This window comes from Beta vulgaris, chromosome 2 (assembly GCF_026745355.1).
Source record: "Beta vulgaris subsp. vulgaris cultivar EL10 chromosome 2, EL10.2, whole genome shotgun sequence".
In the NCBI taxonomy this organism is placed as follows: domain Eukaryota; kingdom Viridiplantae; phylum Streptophyta; class Magnoliopsida; order Caryophyllales; family Amaranthaceae; genus Beta; species Beta vulgaris.
In genome coordinates this window covers 40,246,430-40,271,841 of record NC_079203.1, presented here as the reverse complement: position 1 = coordinate 40,271,841, position 25,412 = coordinate 40,246,430, and the positions used below count along the sequence as shown (strand labels likewise).

The following is a 25,412-nucleotide window of genomic DNA, read 5'->3' as shown; positions in this document are numbered from 1 at the left end:
CATCTCGTGCTCATTCTTACTGTTACAGAAGGCAGCATGAGTATATAATCATGCTTGTCTAATAGGGTCAAATTTCATAACGAATATGAAAGTTTTTTGGTCTACTAGGGATGGTTTCTTTTAGTTGATTAAGTTATTCAGAGCCATATGCTTGTTCTATGAATGTGTTCATTTCAGCAAGAATTTTCCACAAGCTTTATGTTTCCCTGCAATTTAACTGTTTCGAGTGGTGTATGTAATTATGTCTTGGCAGTGTTGCCATGTCAATTGTATATGAATTCAAACACTTTAGAGCCTATAAGTTCTGTGATTTCTCCAGTTGGAATATGTAGCACACATTACAAAAAGCTGGTTAGAAATGAAGCAAATGTCTGTCTTGGCTTACGCTTGATGCATTAGTGTACAATTTTTACTGTAAGGTCATCAGGGGGAGCAATGTAAATTCTTTTAGCTGTTACATACTGGTTTCAAATGGTAAAAGAAGTCCTTCACTAACATAACATTTGATACTGTATATCATGTGACAGATAGGCATAAATTTCATGACAGTCGGATGATATGCACGACTGATGCATCTCAATGCAACTTTGGCGGGGACATAGCGTACCTGCTGGCTGCTGCACGGTATGTGACTATAGAGGGAGATAAAGCAGATCAGTTTGAATGTTTGATACATAATGACGATCGCTGCGACGCTGCCTCGCTGGCTGTCTGTTGGAGTAAAATTAAATGTAACTTTATACTATCAAGATAAGATTATAGATTATTTTCTATTATCAATAGAATATTTAATGTCAATTCTTATTACCTATGCAAATCTAACTAAAACTAATTAAATTCTTAATATGCGTAAAAGTGGTTTACATGCCTTATAATTTAAAATGGAGGGAGTAAATTTTTCTGGATAGTACATATTTTTCAAACAATTCACTTAAGTATGAGTCGAGCAAACGCTAGAAATATGATTGACAACTAACACCAGGTAGAAATTTAAGAACACAAAGCAGTACAGAATTTGATCAAATTTCGATAAAAAGTATGTCTGAGACCCAAATATGGGAGTTGAAAATGCCAACGCTGGCAAACATGTTATTTCTTAGATAAGGTTTTAAATAACAAGAAAGGTGTCGTGGTGTAGTTGGTTATCACGTCAGTCTAACACACTGAAGGTCTCCGGTTCGAACCCGGGCGACGCCATTTATTTTGCCTTTTTTTTATTTTTTGCTCGTCTACCTCGGGGAAAATGGATAGAGAAAAGGCACAATTTTCTCTTTCGAATCATGAAACCATAATCTGATAATAGTATAATAAAACAAGAAACTATGATATTTACATGTTTTTGTACAAACAAGACATGATTATTGATTAGCACTCACATGGAGAAAGATTCAATACTGAAGAACCAGAGGACGATTACAAAAGGAGCAAGAAAACTTGCGTTTGGTGCGAAAATAAAAAGGAACATAACATAAACGCCATGTTTTCTCAACATCCATAACCTGAACTTGAGCACCGCAGTAGGGGCATGCACCACCTGCCGTGTATCGGCCGATCACCTTCTCGTCTTCATCCACCACAAACACTAAACACATGACGGTAGTCGGTATATGATGATCGTTGAAGATAACAAGTATTTAGTTTTATGTGTTGACTTTGTTCTTTCGGGGTGATGGTAAAATATGATAGTATATATTGGTTGGGATTGTAGAGGAGAATATGTATATGTGTTTGTGTAAAGATGATGGACTTGGTGATGGGGTGAAAAGAATCTGGAAGGTTGGAAGACGAGTCTAGAAAGTTCACCGTTTACGTTGAATTGGAACTTTCTTGGTAAGGATGCTATTCTTTTTCGTGTTGTAATCGTGTAGGTATGAGGAAGCCTTACGACGAGAAAGTATCCTTGCATAACAGCTATGGGCAAACAGTTGCCCATAATCGGGGTAAATTCGATATTAGAGGGAAAAGTAAGGGTAAAACAGTAATAGGTGGGAAAACAGAAACTAACTAAAGAGAGAGGAAAGATATAAGGAGAGAGATAAAAGGAACTTGTCAGCGCCAAAACAGAGGGAAGAAAATAGGTGAAATATAGCCGTTTGGAAGATGGAAGAAGATGAAGCTGGAGCTGGAGCAAGTGTTGATGGAAAGATGATCTCCATTGAGCAAGAGGTATTGTGGCTTAAATTTTTGTAATTATGTGTTAATTAGTTTGTTTTACATGATTAAGAATGATGAATGAAATTGAATTTAGGTTATATTACAATTGTTCTGAAAATTTAGGAAAAAGTGTAAATTTATTATATGACTAGTAATGGGAGAATATCCGTTTGTTTTACATGTAATAGTAGAAGAATTTGCGTTAGTTGTATAAAATAATGAATGTTTGAAGATGAGATGAATGTTGTGAAGATGAGATGAGAAAAATAGAATTAATTTTATGAAATAAAGCAATTTGTTGTTTTTGATGTTGTTGTATGAAAAATGAAGGAAGTAGAATCTGGGTATTTGGTTTGAAATTGTGTATCATGAAATGGTGTATTATAATTGAAGGATGTAGAATTTGGTTATTTGTTATGACATTGTGTATCATGAAATGGTGTATTATAATTGAAGCATGTAGAATTTGGTTTTTTGGTATGAAATTGTGTAGCATGAATTGGTGTATTATAATTGAAGGTTCAAGAATCTGGTTAGTTGGTATGAGATTGTGTATCATGAATTGGTGTATTATAATTGAAGGATGGGTGGATGTAAGTTTGTCGTATTGTTTGTTTATGATTAACATGTAGGATGTTGATTTAGTTGAAATAAATGGAGACATGTATGTGGGAGATGTTCTTGTGGAAGGCATAGATGAAGTGCAAGGCAACGAGATTGTTGCTTTAACTCATACTGGGAAGGTGAGTGGGTGCAAAATAGGGGCAAATGAGGTTGTTCCTGCACCGTTTGTGGGCATGGTATTCCCTAACTTGGAAGCGGTGGATAGTTTTTATAAAAATATGGGAAGCAGGAAGGATTTGGGGTTGTGCGTTCGGGTGGGGCATATAGAAGAAAAGCAGGTTGTGAAGAAAGGAAGAGGCGTAATACAACATGGACTTGTGAATGTTATGGTAGGCCGGCTAGGAGGAAACGGGTAAACGGGCGTAGGGTGGTGACAGATTCTGTGATTGATGATGATTTAGATACGAAGAAGTCAAAGAAATGTGATTGTACTGCCATGATGTATGCTACTTGTAATGAGAAGGGGAGTGGGAAGTTAAGAAAGTTATAAATGAACATAAAAACCACGAGCCAACGCCGTCAAAGTCTCGATACATTAGTATGTATAGGAAAAGGAGTTGTATAATCATGTTAGAAGGAAACTTTTTAACGATTATAACTCGGGGTTGGAGATACCACAAATTCACGGATGCCTTGCTAGGGAGAGGAACGGGGTAGAGGATTGGGTAGTAACTGAACGTGATTTGCGCAATGAAGTGAGTAAGGTGAAACGGTTGAAACTTAAAGAAGGTGATGCGAATGCTATGCTAAAGTATTTCAACAAAATGAGTTCTGACAATCAAAATTTTTTTTAGTATGCATAGATTGGATGACGATATGACATTAAAGATATTCTATGGGTTGATGCTCGAAGTAGAGTAGCATATGAAGAGTTTGGAGATGTGGTTTGTTTTGATGCAACGTATTTGACTAACGAGTATGAGTTGCCATTTGCTAACTTTGTAGGGGTTAATCATCATGGCAGAGTATTTTACTAGGTTGTGCATTAATTTCTCACGAGAATACGGAGACTTATGATGGGTTTTCTCTACATGGCTAAGTTGCATGGTGGTAAAAGTCCAATGGGCATTCTTACAGATCAAGATGCGGCAATGCGGAAGGCATTGCTTACATCTATGCCCGAAGCTCGACATCGATGGTGTTTGTGGCACATAACTGAAAAGTTTTGCTCAAAGCTAGGCATGTTTGAGAAATATCAAGATATTAAGGATGATCTTCTTTATGCCATATATGATAGCTTAGATCCTTCTGAATTTGAGGAGAATTGGAACAATGTAATTGCAAAGTATGATCTTGTTGACAATGGTTGGCTTGGAGGTAAGATTTATGTAGTTATTAAATTGTTATTAAATTAGGTGTAGTGTTGAAATTAACGGTGTTTAAATACTATGATATACTATGATAAGGTGAGATTAATAGCACCAATTTCTTGCTGTCAAATAGACTTGCTGTGTTATATTAAACTTTGAATCTTGAACTGGACTTCATATATGTTATTTATAAATTATGAATACTATGTTGCAAACTTTGAATCTTGAACTGGACTTCATATATGTTATTTATACTTCCTCCGTTCCATAATAAGTGAAACATAGGGATTGGGCACAAGATTTAATAAACATCACTTTCAAAAGCCAAAAAGTCATAAAATACCCTTTTCTTTATCAAAAGGAGGAGAGAGAAAAGTAAACCACACAAGTTTGTGATGGGTATTCTTGTCATTTTATAACTTTCTTTTTTCCATTTAAGGTATGTTTCACTTATTTTGAAACATTCTAAAATAGTAAGTGTTTCACTTATTATGGAACGGAGGAAGTATATTATGAAAACTATGTTGCAAACTTTGAATCTTGAACTGGACTTCATATATGTTATTTATAAATTATGAATACTATGTTGCAAACTTTGAATCTTGAACTGGACTTCATATATGTTATTTATATATTATGAAAACTATGTTGCAAACTTTGAATCTTGAACTGGACCTCATATATGTTATTTTTATATTATGAAAACTATGTTGCAAACTTTCAATCTTGAACTGGACTTCATATATGTTATTTATATATTATGAATACTATGTTGCAATCTTTGAATCTTGAACTGGACTTCATATATGTTATTTATATATTATGAATACTATGTTGCAAACTTTCAATCTTGAACTGGACTTCATATATGTTTATTATTTAGAAAACTATGTTGCAATTTGAATCTTGAACTGACCTCATATATGTTATTTTTATATTATGAATACTATGTTGCAAACTTTCAATCTTGAACTGACTTCATATATGTTATTTATATATTATGAAAACTATGTTGCAATCTTTGAATCTTGAACTGGACCTCATATATGTTATTTTTATATTATGGAAACTATGTTGCAAACTTTCAATCTTGAACTGGACCTCATATACGTTATTTTTATATTATGAAAACTATGTTGCAAACTTTCAATCTTGAACTGGACCTCATATATGTTATTTATATATTATGAAAACTATGTTGCAAACTTTCAATCTTGAACTGGACCTCATATATGTTATTTTTATATTATATATTACAGGTTTATATCGGGAAAGAGAAATGTGGGTTCCTGCATACATGAGACACATGTTTTGGGCGGGAATGAAGACTACACAAAGAGTAGAGAGTATAAACAGCTTCTTTGACGGGTATGTGAACAAACACACTCGGTTGTATGAGTTTGCGGAGAGGTATTGTGAAGCAATGGAGGTTCGCGCAAATGACGACTTCTTCCCTGAAACCATCAAACCATCAAATACACATCAATGTTACTATAAATACCTGTGTACTACTTGATAAAATAGAGAAACTTACGCATTGGCGTCCGGTTTTTCATCATAAATAAACTTCATTAGCTTTGACTTGAAGTTTGGATACTCTCAAGGTATAAGTTGAACATTAAATTCCTTATCACGTATCCTTGCACTGGCTCTTGTAACCCGCTTCCTCCTACTCTTCTTCACTTTCGATGATCCTTTTGTTCGCGACAAGCTTCCTAAGCTTCCTGATATGGTTTCCAAGTTTCCCGCCGCAGAGCTTTCAGGACCTAAATTGTCTCCAACAACAGGGGGATCGAAGCAAATCCCCACTCATACCTCGATGTACTAGGTCCACCATCACAATCACCATCATCACTCAAAATTTTATCCGTTGACTCACCAACTTTATCACCCTACTTAAAGACGAACTTGCTGCTGCACTTCCTACACCACTGCCACCACTGCCTTCCCTTCCTCCTCCCATACCACCACTGCCTCCACTGCCATCTTGCCTTCCTCCACTGCCTTCACTTCCTCCACTGCCTTCACTTCCTCCTCCCATACCACCACTAACTCCCACACCACCAACACTGCCTTCCTCCCCTCCCAGACCACCATTTTCTCCCACACCACCACTGCCACCCACACCCACTGCCTCCCACACCTCCCACACCACCACTGCCACCCACACCACCACTGCCTCCCACACCTCCCATACCACCACTGCCTCCCACACCACCACTGCCTCCCACACCACCACTGCCTCCCACATCTCCCATACCACTGCCTCCCACACCTCCCATACCACTTTCACTTCCTCCACCACATTCATCTTCAACTTCAACACCTTCACATACAACATGATATAGTTGCTCAACATTTCATAAACACGCATAATAAACACGCATAACATATATGAGGTCCAGTTCAAGATTAAAAGTTTGCAACCTAGTATTCATAATATATAAATAACATATATTAGGTCCAGTTCAAGATTGAAAGTTTGCAACATAGTTTTCATAATATAAAAATAACATATATGAGGTCCAGTTCAAGATTGAAAGTTTGCAACATAGTTTTCATAATATAAAAATAACATATACGAGGTCCAGTTCAAGATTGAAAGTTTGCAACATAGTTTTCATAATATATAAATAACATATATGAGGTCCAGTTCAAGATTCAAAGATTGCAACATAGTTTTCATAATATATAAATAACATATATGAAGTCCAGTTCAAGATTGAAAGTTTGCAACATATATTCATAATATATAAATAACATATATGAAGTCCAGTTCAAGATTCAAAGATTGCAACAAGTTTTCATAATATATAATACATATAGAAGTCCAGTTCAGATTCAAATAAAAAGACATAGTATTCATAATTTATAAATAACATATATGAAGTCCAGTTCAAGATTCAAATAAAAAGACATAGTATTCATAATTTATAAATAACATATATGAAGTCCAGTTCAAGATTCAAATAAAAAGACATAGTATTCATAATTTATAAATAACATATATGAAGTCCAGTTCAAGATTCAAAGTTTGCAACCTAGTTTTCATAATATATAAATAACATATATGAAGTCAAGTTCAAGATTAAAATAAAAAATTATGTTATTGTTATTCATAAAACCTCGACATTCTTCAACACGTTTCTTCTGCATTTTGCGCTGATAAGGGTTAAGCTTGTCCCTTGGCCCTCTTCGGCGATTACGACTTGGGCCGTGATCAGAATCCGAATCCAAATTATCATCAAATGCATTACGATTACGGTGCAATGGATTAATTTCCAATCCCATTCCACTCAACACAAGAGCAGCAATCTGGTCATCATTATTGCAAACTTTTAATGTACAACTTACAAATTTAAAGTTTAAAATGCTCAACAGTAACAATAAGTTACTACCTCGTAAGACATGCATTGAGGTCTCATCGTGTCTCTCGCAACTAACAGATGTTTCTCACCGTACGCCAAGTCAATGCACTAATGACAAGATATAAGTTAGGATATTTTATACTAATATGTAACATACAACAAACCATAATTCATACCCCAATATTCCCATAATCTCCCTTCCCACTTTGTCGATCAGCTTCTTTCGCTTCAGTCACATCTTTCGCAGACCACGCTTTTAACCTCGGAAATAATCCCCAACACACAGGAGGACGATGCAATCGATCAGAGTACATAATCTATATCAATTTTGCAAGACAATAAAATATTCTATCATCATCTACAAACATACATATCCAAATATAACAAATACACAAATATAATAAATACACAATTATAATATATCACTAACCGCAAGAAAATACGTGCAACCTCCACAACCTTTCGCATACCCTTCCCTGTAAAACTTTTCTGCAAAGTGACGCGCATGTACTAATAACTTATCCAATACAAGCGACGCCCAATCATATTTGTGAGCATCCACGGCCAATGTTGATGCAACCACTAAGTCACTCTCTAACCTTCTACATGTTGTTGGGCACAAAAAATCACACAAAGCAAGCATCAAGAATGCAGTCTTGAATTCAACTTCATCCTCCGAATGACTTATCCCCTCAACCTTCTCAATTACCTTTACCATAGGAATACCAACTGAGGAACCATACTTCTGCTGTATTTCTAGTACTGCCCTCTTAACATTTTCATTTCGTGCTACAAGTGGAACTCTTTTCGGTCCATGAGGTATACCTAATACCCAATGCACCTGTCGCTTATCCATAGGGTACTCTATCCCCCCGGGAACATTATCACATTCCTACAAGTGTCTACCAATGTCATCAACCAATAGCAAAAATTCCGTGGTAATCTCTTCCCCTCAAATAAAGTAATCCCTCAAAACCCATGTCTCTAACCCATTGCCTTTTCATCTCACAAAAACCACCAATAATTTTACCTAAGGTCTCAACCCTACAGTTTACATTTGCTTGCGCCCCTTTACACTTAGCTAGTTGTGTTTTCAGCACTTCACCGCGCGACTTCACTTCACCGCCTACAGATTTTTCTATACCCTGCAAACCCAATTTATAACACTTTATATCACTTTTGCATCATATTAACAAGCTATGTTATACCAACAAAACATCGCAAATATTTTAACTCACTCTGAATATCTCTGGACTCAATACAAGTTTTTTATCTACCACTTTTTTACGCTTTCCACCCTGCATACATACATGTTTTTAATATCATTACAACCTTCATGATTTCTTCTATTCATATTTTTTATTACCTGCTTCCCAACTCCATCGTCCCTTAAGCTCTTACGCTTCTTCTTCGATTTATATTTCCTACACCTTCCTGCTGCTGTCAAATTTTCAGAGTTATGTCTCAAAATTTCACCAAAATCAACAAATCACCATTTATCAATTACATTACCTCCAAACATTCAGCTTCTGAAACATACTCCCTATCACTCGACCTTCCACCACTCTTCCTCATTATCCCACATTACAATTATACAATTATATCCTAAACATGATAACATTAAACGAAACCCTAAATTTCCTACAATTCACAACATTCACAACACAAACAATTGCAACCCAAAAACATATCAAATAATTGCAACACAAACCATTCAAGTATTTAAAGAAACGAAAAACAGATCAAAACATGATCAAAGTGCTGTCAAAAACACAAACGAAGGTTTCTGATGATTTTTGATGAATTTTCGAATACATCATCTACACACATTTGAATCATCTACATTTTTCGTACAAATAACAAAATATTTAAACAAATTTAAGCTGAAAAACAAACAAAAACATCACAGAAATTTCTACAACCAACTACCACTACCAATTTCTAATCATATCAACAATTTACCCTAAAATATTCAAATTACATATATATAAACCTTCAACGAAAACAGAAATTACCTCAATTGCAACTTTTCTTCTTCAACCTTGAATCAATGTAAGTCAATTCGCAATTTCGAAATTCCTCCACGTTTTTGACAGCACTTTCTACACCATCGCTTTGTTGATGATAGAAGATTTGAACACTTCACTTCTTATTTCATGATTTCGCATGTAAATTTTGGTTCTTTTTTGGTTTTTTTTTCTTTCGGACTTTCTTTCGCACTCTCAAACTCTTTTTTTCTCTGTTTTCCGTTTTTTTTTTTTGAAACCCACCCAAAAACTAATAAATTCAGGTTGTTCTTTTTAGGGGGGGACTGTAGCATGGGAAATTACTAAATTGCCCCGGTTATGGGCAACTGCTACCCAATAGCTGTTATGGGTATATCAGCTCTCGCCTTACGACGTACCAAAAAAACAGGTAGTAATATATTAATGTAGGTAGAGATTAGGGTTAACTTGAGTGGTGAATTTCTCATCTTTATTAGTAAAATTTAAGATTTAATTCTTACTTCGTGTAATTTGCTTGAAATATAAATGTAGGGGTATTGAGGGGTGTTAGACTTGTAATGGACGTTCGAATGGGGCCTTGTGTAGAGGTAACCCGAAGAATTCTTATTATCTATTTAAAAAGTACTAAAGTACAAGTACGTAATTAATTATGTAACGTATTGAAAAGTGTATAATTAGTGTTAATAGCATGTTTGGATCACTTTTATCCATGACATGTAGTATTATGAGAATAGATCATAAACCATGACTAGGAAAATTGGATCACACTCATTGACAAAAATTGTCATGCGAGTGGATGAGTGCAGGCTGCAGCATTTCATGACAAACCCTCAAATGGATCTTGGGATGACAAATGTATAACTAAGGTTTTGTTCTTTTGGATTTAGTTAATTTAGTTTAATTTCTCGTAGTTCAGTTCATTTCAGAGTTTAGACAGCAGTACAGTACAATTTCTCACACTTCAATTTCAGTTTCTCCAAGTCCCAAAGAACGGGGCCTCGGAAGTAATGAGAATGGTTTCCACTAGCAAACTTTTACTATATTATTGTATTTTGGAAAAAAAAAACTAATTTTTTTATATCTCTCGTCTCTAAGGCTCTGAATCGGTTCAGCAATGAAAAAGATAAGTATAGCAAATTATATCAAGTTCTAGAAAAACGAGTTGACGTTAAGCAAAGTTAATAAAAATATAAGTTAGGTTTAACAACAAAAAAATCAACAATTATCCAGTCTAGTTTATCAAAATATAACTTTTTTTTTTTAAGGAAACGACCAATATATTAGTCATGTGCTAAAACATACGAAAGTACATAAGGGGAAATCTCCAAATTCCCAGACCTGCTCTACTCCAAAAGGGACTAACTTGGCAAGATGGTGTTTGACAAGATTCCCACTTATCTTGACATGAGACCAGACTATGAAATTGAAATGACAACTAAAAGACAAAATATCCTCCAAAACATGATCAAAATCAGAATAAAAAACTACTTCTCTAGATAAACGGTTGACAAGCACTTGACTATAAGATTCGAGAATGATATTATCATAACCATGGGTATTGGCAAGTTTAATGATATGACAAGCAGGAGGGCTTTGCTTTCGGCAACTTTCGGAGGCCACCATGCCCGAATGCGCCGAGTTGCCGCAAAGAGAACATCTCCATGCACATCCCTTGCTACAGCACCCAAACCAATCCAATCTTCAGTTATCAAAGAAGCATCCAGATTAATTTTCACCAAACCCACAGGGGGTGCTTCCTAACTATTCGCACTCCTTGGATGACGAGGCACATGGAGCGCCCGGACTTGCGTTGTGTACGTATCATGCTCGTGGGCTAGACGTGTGACTCGAGTAAGAATCACCGCATTTAGCGATGATTTATCCTCGAAAACTTTGTAGTTTCGCTCCATCCATATACTCCAAGCAAGAATCGTTGCTCTTTGTCTTAGCTTCACATCACATTGCTTCCACGCCACCAGCAAATCGCACCAACTTTCCCCCACGTGTTCCACCAACCCCTTGTAACCACTCTACTCCTCGTTTCATCTGAAGCGCCACACCAAAGGCAAGTATCAGCATCAAGCATTGTAAGTGCAAGTGACACTCAAGAGGGGGGGTGAATTGAGTGTTTGTCCGAATGTTGTAAATTTTTCGATTATAGTAAGAACAGTAAAGGAACAGTTCTCTAGCAGCGGAAATAAAAGCAATGAATAAACAACACAAGGATTTAACGAGGTTCGACTTCTAATAAGTCTACGTCCTCCACTCACTCACTCTTTTATTAACCAACTCAGAATAACAAAAGAATTACACTCAATCACTTATGCACCTATGCACAAGATGATTCCCCAACTTCCACCTATGGAAGTCCGACCCAACCACCAACTATGATGGTTCAAATGAAGTTGATCCCCGATCATCTTCCCCAGCAAACTAAACTCACAATTTGCTCACTTACAACAAGTTTTCTCTCAAGAACAAACAGCCTTACACGCTTAGAATGAGAGTAGTTTAAGATCTATGTGGTATTAGGGTTTGTGCTAGATTTGAGAGCTTGAGAGAGAGAATGCTTTTGCTTAGAGTATACTGAAAATATGCGTGCAAAAGCTCCCCACTGTTTGTGTGCTAGCAGAACTCCTTAAATAAGTCTTTGGTAAGTAAATGTTACATGATATTATGAGAGTATATTTTCCTCGGAAGTATGGAAATTATTCCAAGGAAAATATACTCATTGATTTTATTTGATATCAAATAAAATCAGTATAATATCATATAACACACTTACCATACTTAAAAAATCTTGCTCACACAACAAACCATGCATCTGTGTATTTTGAAAATTAATTTTGCGCGGAAAGAAAACTTTCCTACAATACGAATGCATGAAATAAACCCTAGAGAACTGGTTCAGATATGTTCCCAGGCTGTTCCAATCAACCAAGTTTACTTGTAGCTGTGTATGACAAGTAACCGAGGTTTCTTGTCATCCACAACTAACTCATCTCTCTAGTTTCAAACCTTTATAGTGCATCATTCAACACCTTTATACCACTTACATTGCATCTAAGACCTAAATGCTACAACATGATCTTGGTCTTCATGCAATTCTTCAAGACTTGGCTTTACAAGCTTCGTCTTTCTATCCATTGAACTCGTACTTTGGCACCTACACATGTAAACAGAAACATGCATGCAATATAATAGTTCAATGTGGTTTGTCATCACTCAAAACTCAAAACAGGGATCTCAACAAGCATGTCACGATGTTTAAGGAGAGCTCGAGTAGGAAGTGTGTTCGAGCATAACCGCCACCAAAAGTGCTTAATCTTTGGAGAAGTTTCCATACCCCATATCTCCATCCACGCCATATAAACACATCAATATCTCCCCCCTAACCAAGCATATAGGCAGTTTTGGTGGAATAGAGGCCATCCTTATACTCTGCCCATGTAAGAGATTCATTGGGGCCTCTCAAACTTAAGGGAATATATAACTTATCATAATCTTTATCTTACTTTTTGGAATTTCTCTCTTACTTTTTGATACTTTTTTTTTTCAAATAGGCAACATTTCCTTTAGGAAAAACAGATTGAAACACCCTTATGGAAAAACCAGGAAGATTAGTTGCAATATGCGTGCCACTAATCTTTGTAATGTCATGGATTGACAAAACTAATAACTCATTCTCATTGGTTATTTTTGATGGGATAGGGTTATAGCCTTTACTTTTTGCAATTCAGTTAAGTTGTATGGTTGTGATGAAAGAAGTAATAAATGCTTTGATGTTTTTAATAAAAACCTTACATATGCCACAGTTTGCATTCATGCCAAATAATTTATACTGAAAATCAGTCATTAATTTTGTCCATATTCATGTTCCCTCCTTAATTCCCGTGAAAAAAGAAGTAAGCACTATATTATGGAACGACGGAAGAAGTATAATACAATCATGAATTTTTGAAGTGCCTTTTATGATAATTAATAAAAAGGCATATTATATAATAAAACTATCAAATAATTAGGAAGCAACAGATCAAATACAAACTTTTATTGATTAAGTTTTTTTTTGACATCGAGAAAAACATGCATTGATTAAATAACAAAGTACAACCTATTACTAATACAACCACACATAAAATAAAGGAAAACCTAAATGAGCTTTATGTAAAACCGATAAAGAGTCGCCTATTAAGCGAGCCACTGGTCGATGAATGTGATGTTGGAGTCAAAGCTCTGATGACTAAGGGATGTGGTAGGCAAAGCAAATGACGTTCACGATTCGGACAACGAACAACCAAAGGCAAGATTCGCGTCTCGCCGCATGAGCAATCCCAATGAAATCCTGACTGGTGGAATTCTTGGCTCATGATATATGGAAGAGTAGAGAGAGAGAGGGAGAGAGAGATAGAGAGAGAGAGATAGAGAGAGAGATAGAGAGAGAAAGAGAGATAGAGAGAGGGGAGGGAGAGGGAGGGAGAGAGAGAGGGAGGGAGAGGGAGAAAAAGAAAGGGAAAGAGAGAGAGGGAGAAGGAGAGAGAGTAGAGAGAGAGATAGAGTATTTCAAGTTTCTCCGAAAAGTAGGAGAGACAGAGTGTGCTGAAATCCACCAAATTAAATTGGGATGTCACCTGCAGATCTAAATTTTTCAAGGCAAAGACCATTAAGATTAGTACCTAATAAATCATTTTTATATATAATTTTTAGGCACATTTAGGTAGCATTACTAGAGCATATTAGTTAATATAGTTGCATTTTAGGTGTCATTAGCATAAATTTATATCCGTGCATGCTTCTCTTAGTTCTTATAATCATATTAAGTGAAGTAGCTTCCATGAGGATAATGGCATATCTTTCGAGAGTGAATTTGAGTTGAAAACGAAGAAATGCATTAGTTCCGAAGTGATAAAAACCGACACATGTTCACTATTTTGATCATAACTTGAGTTATACAGATCGGATTGTAGTGATTCAAGTTGAGTTTGAAACTAGACTTGAATATATTCGCAACTATAGGTCACACCCCTATAAAAGATTCATAGAACTCGAGATACGGCCTTCGAAAGTTGACCTTGCAAATCTTCCAGCAAACCAGCGCCCAACGGGTTGCTTCTTCTCTCGCGACTGCATTGCTGCCTAGCCCGCTGGTCTGCCAGCGCCCAATGGTCGAGCCACGACTCGCCTAAGTGCTGAACACGAGCTCGTGGTCGTCATCGTCGCTACTATCGTTCAATCATCGAACTTCTTTTCTTAGTTTATTTTCTTATTTTATTTTCTTTCACTATTTTTAGAGATTAGTTTAGAGGAAAATATAAAAAGGGAAGATTTATTTTATTTCTCTAATTTTCTCTCGTGCTTTTATTCCTAGAAAACTCTAGTATTCCGTTTACTCTTCATCTCTTTCCTTGTAACTCTAGTTTTTGCTTCTCTTCCATCAATTCAAGTTATGGAGATATTTTTCCATTGTTTTCTTATTTATTATTTGCTATTATCTTTCTCTTGCTTTGTTATTGTTTTCTTTATTTCTCAATCATGAATTCTAGGCTAATTATTAAATTTCTTTAATTATTTCAATTATGAGTGAGTAGTCTATTTTCTAGTGCAAAGTGAGGAAAGCCATATTAATATCATGATATTTATTCTTTCAAATTATTTGATTCATAAATTAGGATTTTGAGTAATTCCAATTGATAAGTTTAAATAATTTGATTCTTGTAATTGGCCAATATCAAGAGTTAATTAATTTGCTAATAGAAATTAGTTTTAAAAGATAATATTTTTAGAGGTTTTATTACAACAATTCTGAATATGTTAGCAATCGTACTTCATAGGTTGAATTGAAAGTGTTAATACCCAACCGAAGGATTAACCATTTCTTAATTACTCACCGTCTAGTTTATTTGTTATTGAATCACTTTGTATTCTTTGATTGGTATAAGCATGGTGGATCGAATATATGCCCTAGACTTTTAATTTATTGATTAGACCATAATCTTGTTATTATTAGTTTAATTCCTTCAATCCCAAATACGTGACTTTGTTTAATTTTTTCAAACTTGAAAGTTGAATTAAAATAACCATCTCCCTGGGGAATCGACTCTACTTATCCTAGGATATTGTTAGAATGTTTGCTAGGATTTATCTTTGACAGGCGTACAACAACCCATCAGTGCCAATCTAATTATAGAGCTAAACATGGTAAGCTCTCGAACATACCTCCGATTTACGAAACCAGAAAATACAAAATCCAACCATGAATAATGAACATCGCCTCGACCATACACACACTTCTTATCCATTTGATGCACCCATTCCTTCAACAAACATTTCAAAGAAACTACAAATTTTACTACTACAACCTTACACCACCACCCCCTCATCTAACTGGCAAACCTTTTTTAAAAGCCAGAACCAACAACGAACTACGTCCTTAACAACTCGGATGAACCAACTTACACCAATTATTGGATGACTAATCACACATATTGAGAAAAAAAAAACTACCAAACTTATAACTAACATAGCTAGGGGGGAAGGGAAAGGGGAAACGGAATCCCAATGAATGGGGGAATGGAAAGAGATACCCTGGAAACATAACCAACTAACAACAGGGGGATGGGGATTTGACCGAAGACTCGAACAGAGAGTGGGGATAGGATGCAACTGAACAAAACGAACATGGGAGGGGAAAGGGGAGGGGAAGCCCAACAAACTAACGAAACTAGGGGAAGGGGAGGGGAAGAATAAAAACAGGGGAGGAGAGGCCCGAAGAAAGAACAGGGAAGTGGAAAGGGGTACTTGACTGACACGACTGGGGAGGGGGGAGGTGGAAGACTCAAAAGTGCGATGACATGAGGCTTTGTAAGCGACGACTCACCGGAGACCTGCGAACAAAAAGACCATCTAAAACTACAACAATAAAAAAACCAGCGATATGGGCTAGGGACAGCGTGAGGAGCCCGAGGAGGCTCACGCGGCAGTCGAACCCTCTAGGGTAAGAGATTGCAGCAGGGTCTTGTTAGGGTTTGAGAGCAGAGGAAAGTATTAGAAAGAGAGAGAAAGTGAGTATCAGGTCTAATGATTAAGTTTTAACTCGTGTATTATACAACTTCGAAAACTAATTCATAAAATTAATGTAAAGTAATTATAAAAAAAAAATGGATACTTCCATCGTTCTCTTTTGTTCTTTTCATTTGGGATATTGATACGATTCACTAGAGATGACAATGGGTAGGATCTGGACAGGGTCCTCTAGGATCCAGATCCGTTTTTTAAGGCAAAGATCCATATCCTACCCGGATCCGCTGGGTAATAAGAATGAGAATCCAGATCCAGATCCAGATCCGTATGGATCCTACGGATCCGGGTCCTAAATGGATCCAAAACGGATCCTTGCTTATTGTCTTCAAACTATCCTAATTTTCACAATAATTAAAGATTTTAAACAATAAAGTCATCTAATATAAACCAAAAAATACATTTTATTTTTGAAAAATAACCATTGTAACTACCTACAACTATTCAATTATCAAAATGTAGATTAGTTATCAACCCAATTTTCGAACTTAACTATCCAGTGAATTCGCACATTAATTGGAACAAATCCAAAATTTAAGCGAAAATCCGTTTTACATGTAATAACTAATTTTATCAAAATATAATATTAAATTATAATAATATTATAAAAACGGGTAAACGGATCTGGATCTGGGTAATTATTTAGGACCCGGTCCAGATCCATATTTTTCAAGGAGGATCCAGATCCTACCCGGATCCATAGGGTCCAAAATTTGAGGATCCAGATCCGTCAAAAATGGATCTGGATCCACGGATCCGGGTAGGGTCCATTACCCACTGCTATTTCTACGATTCACAATCAAAGTCTTCTAAAATTTTCTCAATAGTCAAAACATAAGAAAGCATATAGTCATGTAGGATCTTGTTTATTCTATCTCAATTAGTACTTCATTAATATTAAATCGTTATATTTTCTACTAATATACTCCCTCCGTCCCATAATATAGTGCTTACTTCTCATTTTTCACGGGAATTAAGGAAAATGGAATGAGTGATAGGATTTCCAATAAAATATATTTAATAAAGTGCTTTTTTAATACTTTTGTATAATACTTTTGTATTGAAACTAGTTATTTATTTTCTTTTTCCTTTAAATAAAATCAAAAGGCAATAAATGTTCCTTAGAATGGTGTAAAGCAATAAATGGGGTCACATGTTTTGAGAGAAAAGTAGGGGTATTTTGGAAAGTTTGTGTAGAAATTAAGGATAATTTAGTCCAAATAAATTGACAAAAAAGACATTTTGGGACACCAAAAAAAGAAGTTCATTGACAAACGCGTAAATCAAAGTATAAGTTAGGCACAAAGGCTCTATAAACTGTATCAAATATCAAAGAGCAAACACCATGTTGAGGTTTAAAGAAATTTGATGCTCCATCATCTTACAGCCAAATAAGAGGCATTAACATTTTTTTATTGCTATAGCTATAGCTATGTTCTACTTGCTCTATTTCATACTACCTATACTCGTCGCAATTATACCACACTTTACAACAAAAATTTCTATAGAGTTTGTCTGTCCATTAGAATTTTGAACCACTGTCATTTGTCATCTCTGATTTTACAAGTGTATTTAGACCCAACTAACTCTTGCCATAGATCAGAAACAACACTACACAACTCATATAAATTGTCCGCTTGCTACCTCAAATTATAGTTACTACCTACTACTACATGATTACGCACAGGAATCTAGAGTTTTGTTCCTTTAAAAAAACAATTAAAATATACTTTTTTCATACTTAAGATAATTGTCCTATGTAGGAGTAGCATTCTGGACAATTTATAAATAATTGTCATCTTACCTTAAATGAAGATTTTACTTGGGGCCCCAATCTACCATGTGACGTGAGTCTCTCCCTTGATTATCTTTTTCTCACACTTTATCTTCAATGTGAATCTCTCTTTCAATTACTCCATCCGTTTCATTTTAATCTACGCACTTACACTTTTTACGTATGTCAATGCAAAACTTTGAAGATATATATCTTTAATTTTATATTTATAAAAATTATAAACAGTACATATTAATAAAATACATGTTATGATTAATCTCACAAGATCCCACATGATTATATTTTCATCTGCGTATAAATCACAAATAATGGTCAAAGTAAAATTTGTGAATAGTGTAAAATATCAAAATGTAACAATTAAAATCAAAGAGATGGAGTATATCTCTTTTTTTTCATCTTATTCACTATTTGTTTGAATAACATATACTTATACACATACTCTTAATATGCATGCCCAGATGTAATAGGAATATAAATTAAGAAATGAGAGAATAAGATTCAAATGTAATTCCTAATAAACTATATTGATAATTTGAATAAACCAAATGGAAAGGAAAATCACGCTAGAAACTTGATTCAAAAATAACATAGAGCTATATAGCTATACGAAACAAATATACATAAGTACCTAGTTCAATTATATGACTTCCTATCTTCCACATGGGAGATCAAGATTCAAATCTTGGTAGAAGTAAATTTCAATGTTAGGGGGAGGAGTTGGGACTTGTTGGACCTCTTGGTGAGTGATCCTGTGCGAGGGCAAACTAGAGGAAATTCTTCTAATCATGAAATTCCGAAAGAAAGCCCAAAACAAGAAGTACCTAGTTCAAATGAATATAAAGTTTGTTTGAGTTAAATCATCATCTCATAGAAGGTAAAAGCTCATAACCACCCAACTTATGTGGTTAAGACTTTAAAGAAGAGAGAGGAAATGGTATGGGTCACATATTAAGTAGATTTATGAAATTGTCTCCTACATGTTTATTGGTAAATTCTTCTCCTTTTAACCTCATTAAGCAAACCAATTACAATAACTCATTGTAAGATGTTAAAAGTACAAATTATAAGAAACCACACAGAAAAATTATCTCATCTTATGTAAATTGTTCTAATTTTGCAACATTTTGTCTAAAACAGTTTGAGCAGAGTAGTTGTAGTCATGTTAGTGAAACTTGTACCGACAGGCATTGCAGATTATGAGCCAAAGAGAAACTCCATGCACATGATCACATGCCTAAGAATTCAGTACTGACCTCATAATTCATAACCTCATAAATAACTTCACCAACAAATTAAGTCATGCCAAATAAAGACGATTTAAATGCTATGAAACAACAATTTCATCTACCAATTTGTCTACTTGTACTGACAAAGATGTCAAAAATCAGTTATGGAAGTTAAGAAGGAGCAACCTTTTTTCAAACATGTTACTTATTTCCCTTATTCTCCGCTCCCTAACATGGAAGAATGCCACATTCACTTTACTTCTTTACAAACCTTTACAACTTGCTTCACAATTATTTGAAACCTAAAAAAAAAAAGAACATTTTTTCTTTTCTTCAAATTTTTTTATAAAAAAAACACTATATAAACCAAAATCTGAAAGTCTTTTGCATTCATCAATATACACACACCAAACCACCAAAAAAAAAAGGGAGAAAAACACATTCTTTTCTCAATTCTCACAAATGGAGATTAAACCCATAATTACTTTCTTGTTCTTGGGAACAGTTGTTTTACTTACATTCCCTAGAACATGTCTAGCTTCAGATAACAGAAGATTTCTTTCAACTCCCAAGAATATAGTTAACAAATACTTGAAACCCCACAATAAAATTAGAGCAAAACTAGGCTTGCCACCACTCAAATGGAGTGAGCAGCTAGCTAACTACGCACGGTGGTGGGCACACCAACGGCAGGGTGACTGTGCAATGATACATTCGGGTTCTGATTACGGTGAGAACCTCTTCTGGGGAAGCACCGGGAGGCAGTGGGGCCCGGCAGACGCGGTGGCATTTTGGGTTAATGAAAAGAGTTTCTACAACTACTATACTAACTCTTGTGCTCAGGGAAGAGAATGCTTGCATTACACACAGATCATTTGGAAGCATAGCAAGAAAGTGGGATGTGCAAAAGTTACTTGCAGAAATGGGTATACGTTTATTGGTTGTAATTATGATCCTCATGGAAATATCCTTGGACAAAAGCCTTTCTGAAGTATCTACTGTAACCTGGCCTGTAGCAAAAATTACTGAACTTCTGAATCTGTACTGTGTAAGACCCCAAGATAGATGGTAATTTCAAGCAAAGATGTAAAGTTTTGGCTCAACTTTTGCAAGTTTTTAACAAAGAACAAGTATATAAGAGTAAGACCCTCTTTTGGGTTTGATAAAACCTCTAGGATAAAATGGTAATTATATATATTTATTTTAGTACATGTAAGAGTTCCCTTTTCGAAAATTTCAAAAGAGTGGCTATTTGGCTAAATTTTAGTTAGCGAAAATTTTCTCCAACGTTTTTACTTTTGGTGGGGATATCTTGGTAACTCTACTTCTTGTGCAATTTACACCACTCCTATCTCTAGTTTGAGCGAATTCAAATTTAGCCAAATAGTGTTTTCGTTTCAAAATGCATGTAAAAATACCCTTTATTGATTGTGAGTTCTCTCTTCTTATCAAATGAAATCTTTTATTATCCACTATCTATTCTCTCCAATCCTCACCACAAAGGCTCCTTAATATTTGTGTCTTTCCTCTTGTATAATCGTGTTATGTTTTCAGAAATCTAGAATTTATTTTTCAATTGAACTTACATACCCGATATTATATTGAAATGTGGTTCAATTACAACTACTACAAATAAAAACTAAATATCACCTGGGAACTCATAGTCCAAGCATCATTCTCTATGTTATTGGTGAAGCCAACCTACTAAGAAATTATGCGAAGCATCAACCTTGAGCAATGAAGCATGAAATAGCAGAATGCAAGCCTATTTCATCTTGGCCTCAGTAAATAGAACATGGCGATTAACTCGAGGGTCGAACTTACGGAACTCAAGCTTCTCTGTAATCTTTTTAGGGTTCTTCTTAGTAACATAGAAAAATCCAGTACCAGCAGAAGACACCAGTCTGATAAATATTGCACCACCCTTTTTCGCTCTTCCCATTCTTCAATTCAAAGACAAAATAGAGGAGCAGACCTGCAAATGAAAGGACTTTCAGAATGAACTTAATGGTAACAGATATCTGGTCCTAGCAACAAAGATAAAAGTTAAACCATAGGAACAAAGAGAAAACAATGGCACAAACCGGCGTTAAGCTCGAGCTAGGCAATTAATGCACATAAATATTAAGTTGAACATAGCAAAACAGCTATAGAAACACAATCACCTTCACAATCTCACTCTGTCCAGAATTGGTAATATACTATTCTAAAATGTAAGGAAAAAATCGTCACCTTTGCATAAAAAGTAATGTGATTGGATTTCTTTACATGCTCTTACTTAAAGAAAATTAATTGGATGGGTAACACAACTATTAGAGAAGGATATTATTGTAACATGTCATGTGTTTAATTACCAGAGGTTAGGACAATGCGACAATTGATTCTAGATGGAGGGAGTAAGTGTTATCATTAAGTCCCATGAACACTAAACAACATCCAAGTTGCATAAACAAACCTCATAGCATCTAGTTACTTGACAGATACAGAACATGAATCAACATTAGTAGACGTTTTTGCCAAGAATATTGGATTTCGACCCTTTTTTCGGGTTTAATGAGACCAAAAAAAATTCCATTGCTGATAGTAGCAAAAAACTACAAGGTAGCATAAACCCATCAAAACAAACCCCTTCAAGATGACAGTCCCCTCAGAAAAAAGACCACCAGTAACTTCCAACAATTGATATTCTCTCTCGAAACTTCTACCCCCATAGTTCGCCCCACCGAAAGTTGGGGCGTTTAGGTCGCCGGCGACTGATTCTCCCCTTTGGTCGCCAGTGAGCATTCAATTTCGGTGATCTCCAGCGTAAATTGGTGCGTATAGTGTTTGGTGGTGCGGTTTTTTGCATCAGCCACAGGGTGAGTGTTACACGCTCATCGGCGGCAATTGGTCGGTGTAAAGAGTCAGCTTAGGCGCCTATCTACTGAATTTGTTTTCCTTTTATCATAGTGCCGATCTCAGGTGTGTTCTTCCCAAATCTTTTTTTTAAAAAATAAAAAAAATTGTTGGGGGTGAAAGTCATCCTAATTATTGGTAGTGAAGAATAAGGATTGTAACTTAGGATCAGATGATAATGAGGTCCTGAATTATGTTTCTACATTAGATAGTCCCAAGACTTCATTGGATCTAGTTACGTCATGGAGGGAAGAAGGAAATTCGCTTTTCAGTCATGGGGATGTTGATGATGCTTTAGAGTATTATGGTTTTGTTGGTGTGATGCTTAGTCTAATTGTCTTGGAGGAGGAAGTTGCTACAAGTTTTTGCAAATTAGCTTTTTGCATCTTGCTGAATTTAGCTGCTTGGAGCCTGAAGAAAAATGAATTTGATCAAGTTGGACTTCTTTGCTATGTTGTTTTAAGCTTTGACCCGTGCAATGTGAAAGCTTTGTTTAGAAGAGCTAAAGCATCAATGGGAAAAGGAAGGTGTGATTTAGCTTATTGGGATTTGCCGCAAGCCTCTAAGATTGACTCATCAAACAAAGAAACTGCTAAGAAATTAAATGAAGTTCGGAGTTCATTTATTAAGCAGAAGGATCATCCAATTGGATTAGGGTTGGAACCATTGCCACCAAGGAAAAAGATGAAGGAACAATATCAGGAAGAAGGAGAACGTTCTCCTAAGTGAAAGAAGGAGATAATAATGAGATCCTAAACTTGTTGCACGAAAGCATGGATAAGGACCAAGTCGTATGTGAAGAGAAAGATGTTAAAATGGAATGTGTAAATGAGAGTGTGAGTGATTACAAAATCGAAAATCCAAATCAGGCGGATCCTAAATATCGGTATGTTAACCGAAGAAGGCCAAAGGCTCCTCATTACAATTGTCTAAAAACATTACTCAATTGCTAAGGGAAGGGAGATCATTGCAATTGTATAATCCAAAAGCAGGGTCATATATGGTAGTTCAAGTTTCTCAACTATCAAAAGAAGGCACTAATGGGAAAACCACAATGCAAGACGATCAATTGCAACAACATTTTTCTGGTTCGGTGAACGAGCATAGTCGCCCTAACAAAGGGGATGAAGTCGTTAATCCCACCTTAGTCCACCATGAAAGTGAAGATCTCTTGATGAGAAGTATGGAGCCCAAGTCCAACGGCGATATTGGAAAGGAGATAGCAGCTAGTGGGCCCCAAATAGCCCAGTCGAGCTCAGTTGTTTCGTTGAGTCTTCCAATTAATGGATGTATTGCATTAAACTCCAAGGAAACTAAAGGCCGGGAAAAGCGTAGCAAAGCCCCACACGAATAGGGAATTCCAGGAGAACCCTAAAGAACTATAGCAAGAAAAGTTCCTATTTTCTTCCTAAGTTTGATTTTATTGGCAAGTTACGTGCGGAAATGAGGAGGAAAGTTGATTTCAGTGCAGATCCCTCCCAAAGCTTGAGGAAAAAGTCTGCTTCAAGTTCTTGTGTTGCTAGCAATAAGTCAGATATCAGTAATGTGTCAAGTCCTAGTTTGCAATCAGATGTTAGTAGTAAGTCAGATGTTAGTAGTGTATCATGTTCTAGTCTGGAGTCGTTTGATCTTGTAAGTCTATGTACATTGAGTCCCAAAATAAATGAAATCCACAACCTAGCCCTATAAGGTAGGTAACGGGCTCACTTGTAATTTAATGTTTCTATCAATGCATAATCTTGTTGCCAAAAAAAACCCTTCAAATAAAAGATTGAAGACGTCATAAATCAAATGTTCAGCAAAAGATGAATAGAATATCAAGGAAAATTAAAACCCTAAAATCATATTCAGAAACAAACCCAATTGAAATGTCAATGAGACAGACTCAAATAAAAACTAATATAAGGTTTTCATTAACATTCTTCACTATGTATTCACATAAAAAAGCTAACCTTCACCCCAGACTATGAAAAGAGGAACTGTAATTAAATATAGCGTCAGTCACATCAAGAACAACTACAAAAGGGGAGTTTAGAGATAGAAGTAATAATAATCAACCAAAAAAAGATGAATTTGATGGAATTACATGGACAAATTGATCTAATGAGTGAATTAGGAAATGGGTTTGCAAATTGCAATGAGATTAAATTCAAAACGAAAGAAAAGTAGAGATGAGGAAAGAGAATTACCGTCTTACCGATAACTAAGGGAGACACGGGCAGTAAGTAGTCTTCACACTCGACTCGGGTTTTGCCGTTTGTGAGACCAGAGAAACAAAATCTCCTTGTATAGGACGCTAGGAGCTACAAGGGTATTGAGTTTTGACGAATAAACACAACGATTTCCTCCGATTAAAAATAGTTGCACCATTTCTAACTTTCACGTATATCGATGTATGATTTCAATAATTAATATCTAAGTGTAAGGTGTAAATAGTGCACAAAATAGAAATGGTGCAACTATATCTAAATGGAGGAAATAAAATATATACTATTTGACAGTTGATTGTTGGTTATTGGTCATTGCCTCATTAATTATTGGTCGTTGGTTGATTCGTCCAATGATTTATATAGAATATCTAGGTGAGTTGTTTGTTTTTGATGGTTTATCAATGGGTTCAGTAAAATCAACTTTTTACATTGTCCGTTTTATAAAAAAGAAAAACAAAACCGATATTAGAAGTTAATAAAACCATTTTTTTTTACTTTTAGCTGAAAAGCTGGTTTAAGATAGAAGATTTACCCCGTGATTTTTTTATGTCTTTTTGACCCATGAAAAAACGTCGATAGCCGATAAAAAACCACTCAAGAGCCATTCACCAAGCACTAGCTATCTACTTGTTATATATGATTTATCACATACTCCTTCTGTTCTAAACTATTATGTCTATTTTGAATTTTTTTTCTCTTTCGAGAAGACTCGAATTAATAACAAAGTGATTGGGAAAGAGTATTTTAACA

General features: G+C 35.5%; 7 protein-coding genes and 1 non-coding gene across 9 annotated transcripts; 5 read left to right on the top strand and 3 right to left on the bottom strand.

The window, feature by feature from the left end:
* Positions 1–607: 607 nt before the first annotated feature.
* Positions 608–1,857, bottom strand: LOC104886546 (hypothetical protein). The gene is made up of 2 exons (XM_010670996.4): positions 1,377–1,857; positions 608–711 (listed from the first exon to the last, which is right to left on the bottom strand). The coding sequence occupies exon 1, from the start codon at positions 1,590–1,592 to the stop codon at positions 1,389–1,391; it is 204 nt and encodes a 67-aa protein (XP_010669298.1). The 5' UTR covers positions 1,593–1,857; the 3' UTR covers positions 608–711; positions 1,377–1,388.
* TRNAV-AAC (transfer RNA valine (anticodon AAC)) lies at positions 1,124–1,197 on the top strand. Its single transcript has one exon. It is a non-coding gene; the product is annotated as a tRNA-Val (tRNA).
* Positions 1,858–1,947: 90 nt separating the features above from the next.
* Positions 1,948–3,276, top strand: LOC125494990 (uncharacterized). The gene is made up of 2 exons (XM_048639076.2): positions 1,948–2,166; positions 2,787–3,276. The coding sequence occupies exons 1-2, from the start codon at positions 2,101–2,103 to the stop codon at positions 3,132–3,134; spliced, it is 414 nt and encodes a 137-aa protein (XP_048495033.1). The 5' UTR covers positions 1,948–2,100; the 3' UTR covers positions 3,135–3,276.
* Positions 3,277–3,807: 531 nt separating this feature from the next.
* Positions 3,808–5,619, top strand: LOC130589363 (protein FAR1-RELATED SEQUENCE 5-like). Its single transcript, XM_048639075.2, has 2 exons — positions 3,808–4,095; positions 5,348–5,619. Exons 1-2 carry the CDS (start codon positions 3,810–3,812, stop codon positions 5,602–5,604), a joined length of 543 nt encoding a protein of 180 aa, XP_048495032.2. The 5' UTR covers positions 3,808–3,809; the 3' UTR covers positions 5,605–5,619.
* A 2,751-nt stretch (positions 5,620–8,370) lies between these two features.
* On the bottom strand, positions 8,371–9,031 carry LOC104886545 (uncharacterized). The gene is made up of 4 exons (XM_057392988.1): positions 8,977–9,031; positions 8,823–8,896; positions 8,695–8,754; positions 8,371–8,601 (listed from the first exon to the last, which is right to left on the bottom strand). The coding sequence occupies exons 1-4, from the start codon at positions 9,029–9,031 to the stop codon at positions 8,371–8,373; spliced, it is 420 nt and encodes a 139-aa protein (XP_057248971.1).
* A 10,942-nt stretch (positions 9,032–19,973) lies between these two features.
* On the top strand, positions 19,974–20,844 carry LOC125494989 (pathogenesis-related protein PRB1-2-like). Its single transcript, XM_048639069.2, has one exon. It carries the CDS (start codon positions 20,020–20,022, stop codon positions 20,545–20,547), a length of 528 nt encoding a protein of 175 aa, XP_048495026.1. The 5' UTR covers positions 19,974–20,019; the 3' UTR covers positions 20,548–20,844.
* Positions 20,845–21,059: 215 nt separating this feature from the next.
* On the bottom strand, positions 21,060–24,780 carry LOC104886544 (uncharacterized). Of its 2 annotated transcripts, none has more exons than XM_010670993.4 (2): positions 24,642–24,780; positions 21,060–21,532 (listed from the first exon to the last, which is right to left on the bottom strand). In XM_010670993.4, the coding sequence occupies exon 2, from the start codon at positions 21,497–21,499 to the stop codon at positions 21,323–21,325; it is 177 nt and encodes a 58-aa protein (XP_010669295.1). In that variant the 5' UTR covers positions 21,500–21,532; positions 24,642–24,780; the 3' UTR covers positions 21,060–21,322. The 2 variants fall into 2 exon arrangements, with proteins under 2 accessions (XP_010669295.1, XP_010669297.1); XM_010670995.4 differs by having other exon boundaries at positions 24,650–24,780.
* Positions 21,631–23,181, top strand: LOC104886644 (uncharacterized). Its single transcript, XM_010671114.1, has 2 exons — positions 21,631–21,661; positions 22,661–23,181. The coding sequence occupies exons 1-2, from the start codon at positions 21,631–21,633 to the stop codon at positions 23,179–23,181; spliced, it is 552 nt and encodes a 183-aa protein (XP_010669416.1).
* Positions 24,781–25,412: the final 632 nt, after the last annotated feature.

What these genes read in the sequence shown, in the direction of transcription:
- LOC104886546 (XM_010670996.4), bottom strand. Translation starts at nt 1,592, where the DNA reads ATGTGTTTAGTGTTTGTGGTGGATGAAGACGAGAAGGTGATCGGCCGA.
- LOC125494990 (XM_048639076.2), top strand. Translation starts at nt 2,101, where the DNA reads ATGGAAGAAGATGAAGCTGGAGCTGGAGCAAGTGTTGATGGAAAGATG. An exon ending in TGATCTCCATTGAGCAAGAG is followed by an intron (nt 2,167 to 2,786) that starts GTATTGTGGCTT and finishes ATTAACATGTAG; the next exon opens with GATGTTGATTTAGTTGAAAT.
- LOC130589363 (XM_048639075.2), top strand. Translation starts at nt 3,810, where the DNA reads ATGGCTAAGTTGCATGGTGGTAAAAGTCCAATGGGCATTCTTACAGAT. An exon ending in TGACAATGGTTGGCTTGGAG is followed by an intron (nt 4,096 to 5,347) that starts GTAAGATTTATG and finishes TATATATTACAG; the next exon opens with GTTTATATCGGGAAAGAGAA.
- LOC104886545 (XM_057392988.1), bottom strand. Translation starts at nt 9,031, where the DNA reads ATGAGGAAGAGTGGTGGAAGGTCGAGTGATAGGGAGTATGTTTCAGAA. An exon ending in GTATGTTTCAGAAGCTGAAT is followed by an intron (nt 8,897 to 8,976) that starts GTTTGGAGGTAA and finishes AAAATTTGACAG; the next exon opens with CAGCAGGAAGGTGTAGGAAA. An exon ending in TGAGTCCAGAGATATTCAGA is followed by an intron (nt 8,602 to 8,694) that starts GTGAGTTAAAAT and finishes TTGGGTTTGCAG; the next exon opens with GGTATAGAAAAATCTGTAGG.
- LOC125494989 (XM_048639069.2), top strand. Translation starts at nt 20,020, where the DNA reads ATGGAGATTAAACCCATAATTACTTTCTTGTTCTTGGGAACAGTTGTT.
- LOC104886544 (XM_010670993.4), bottom strand. Translation starts at nt 21,499, where the DNA reads ATGGGAAGAGCGAAAAAGGGTGGTGCAATATTTATCAGACTGGTGTCT.
- LOC104886644 (XM_010671114.1), top strand. Translation starts at nt 21,631, where the DNA reads ATGGCACAAACCGGCGTTAAGCTCGAGCTAG. An exon ending in CGGCGTTAAGCTCGAGCTAG is followed by an intron (nt 21,662 to 22,660) that starts GCAATTAATGCA and finishes TTTCTACATTAG; the next exon opens with ATAGTCCCAAGACTTCATTG.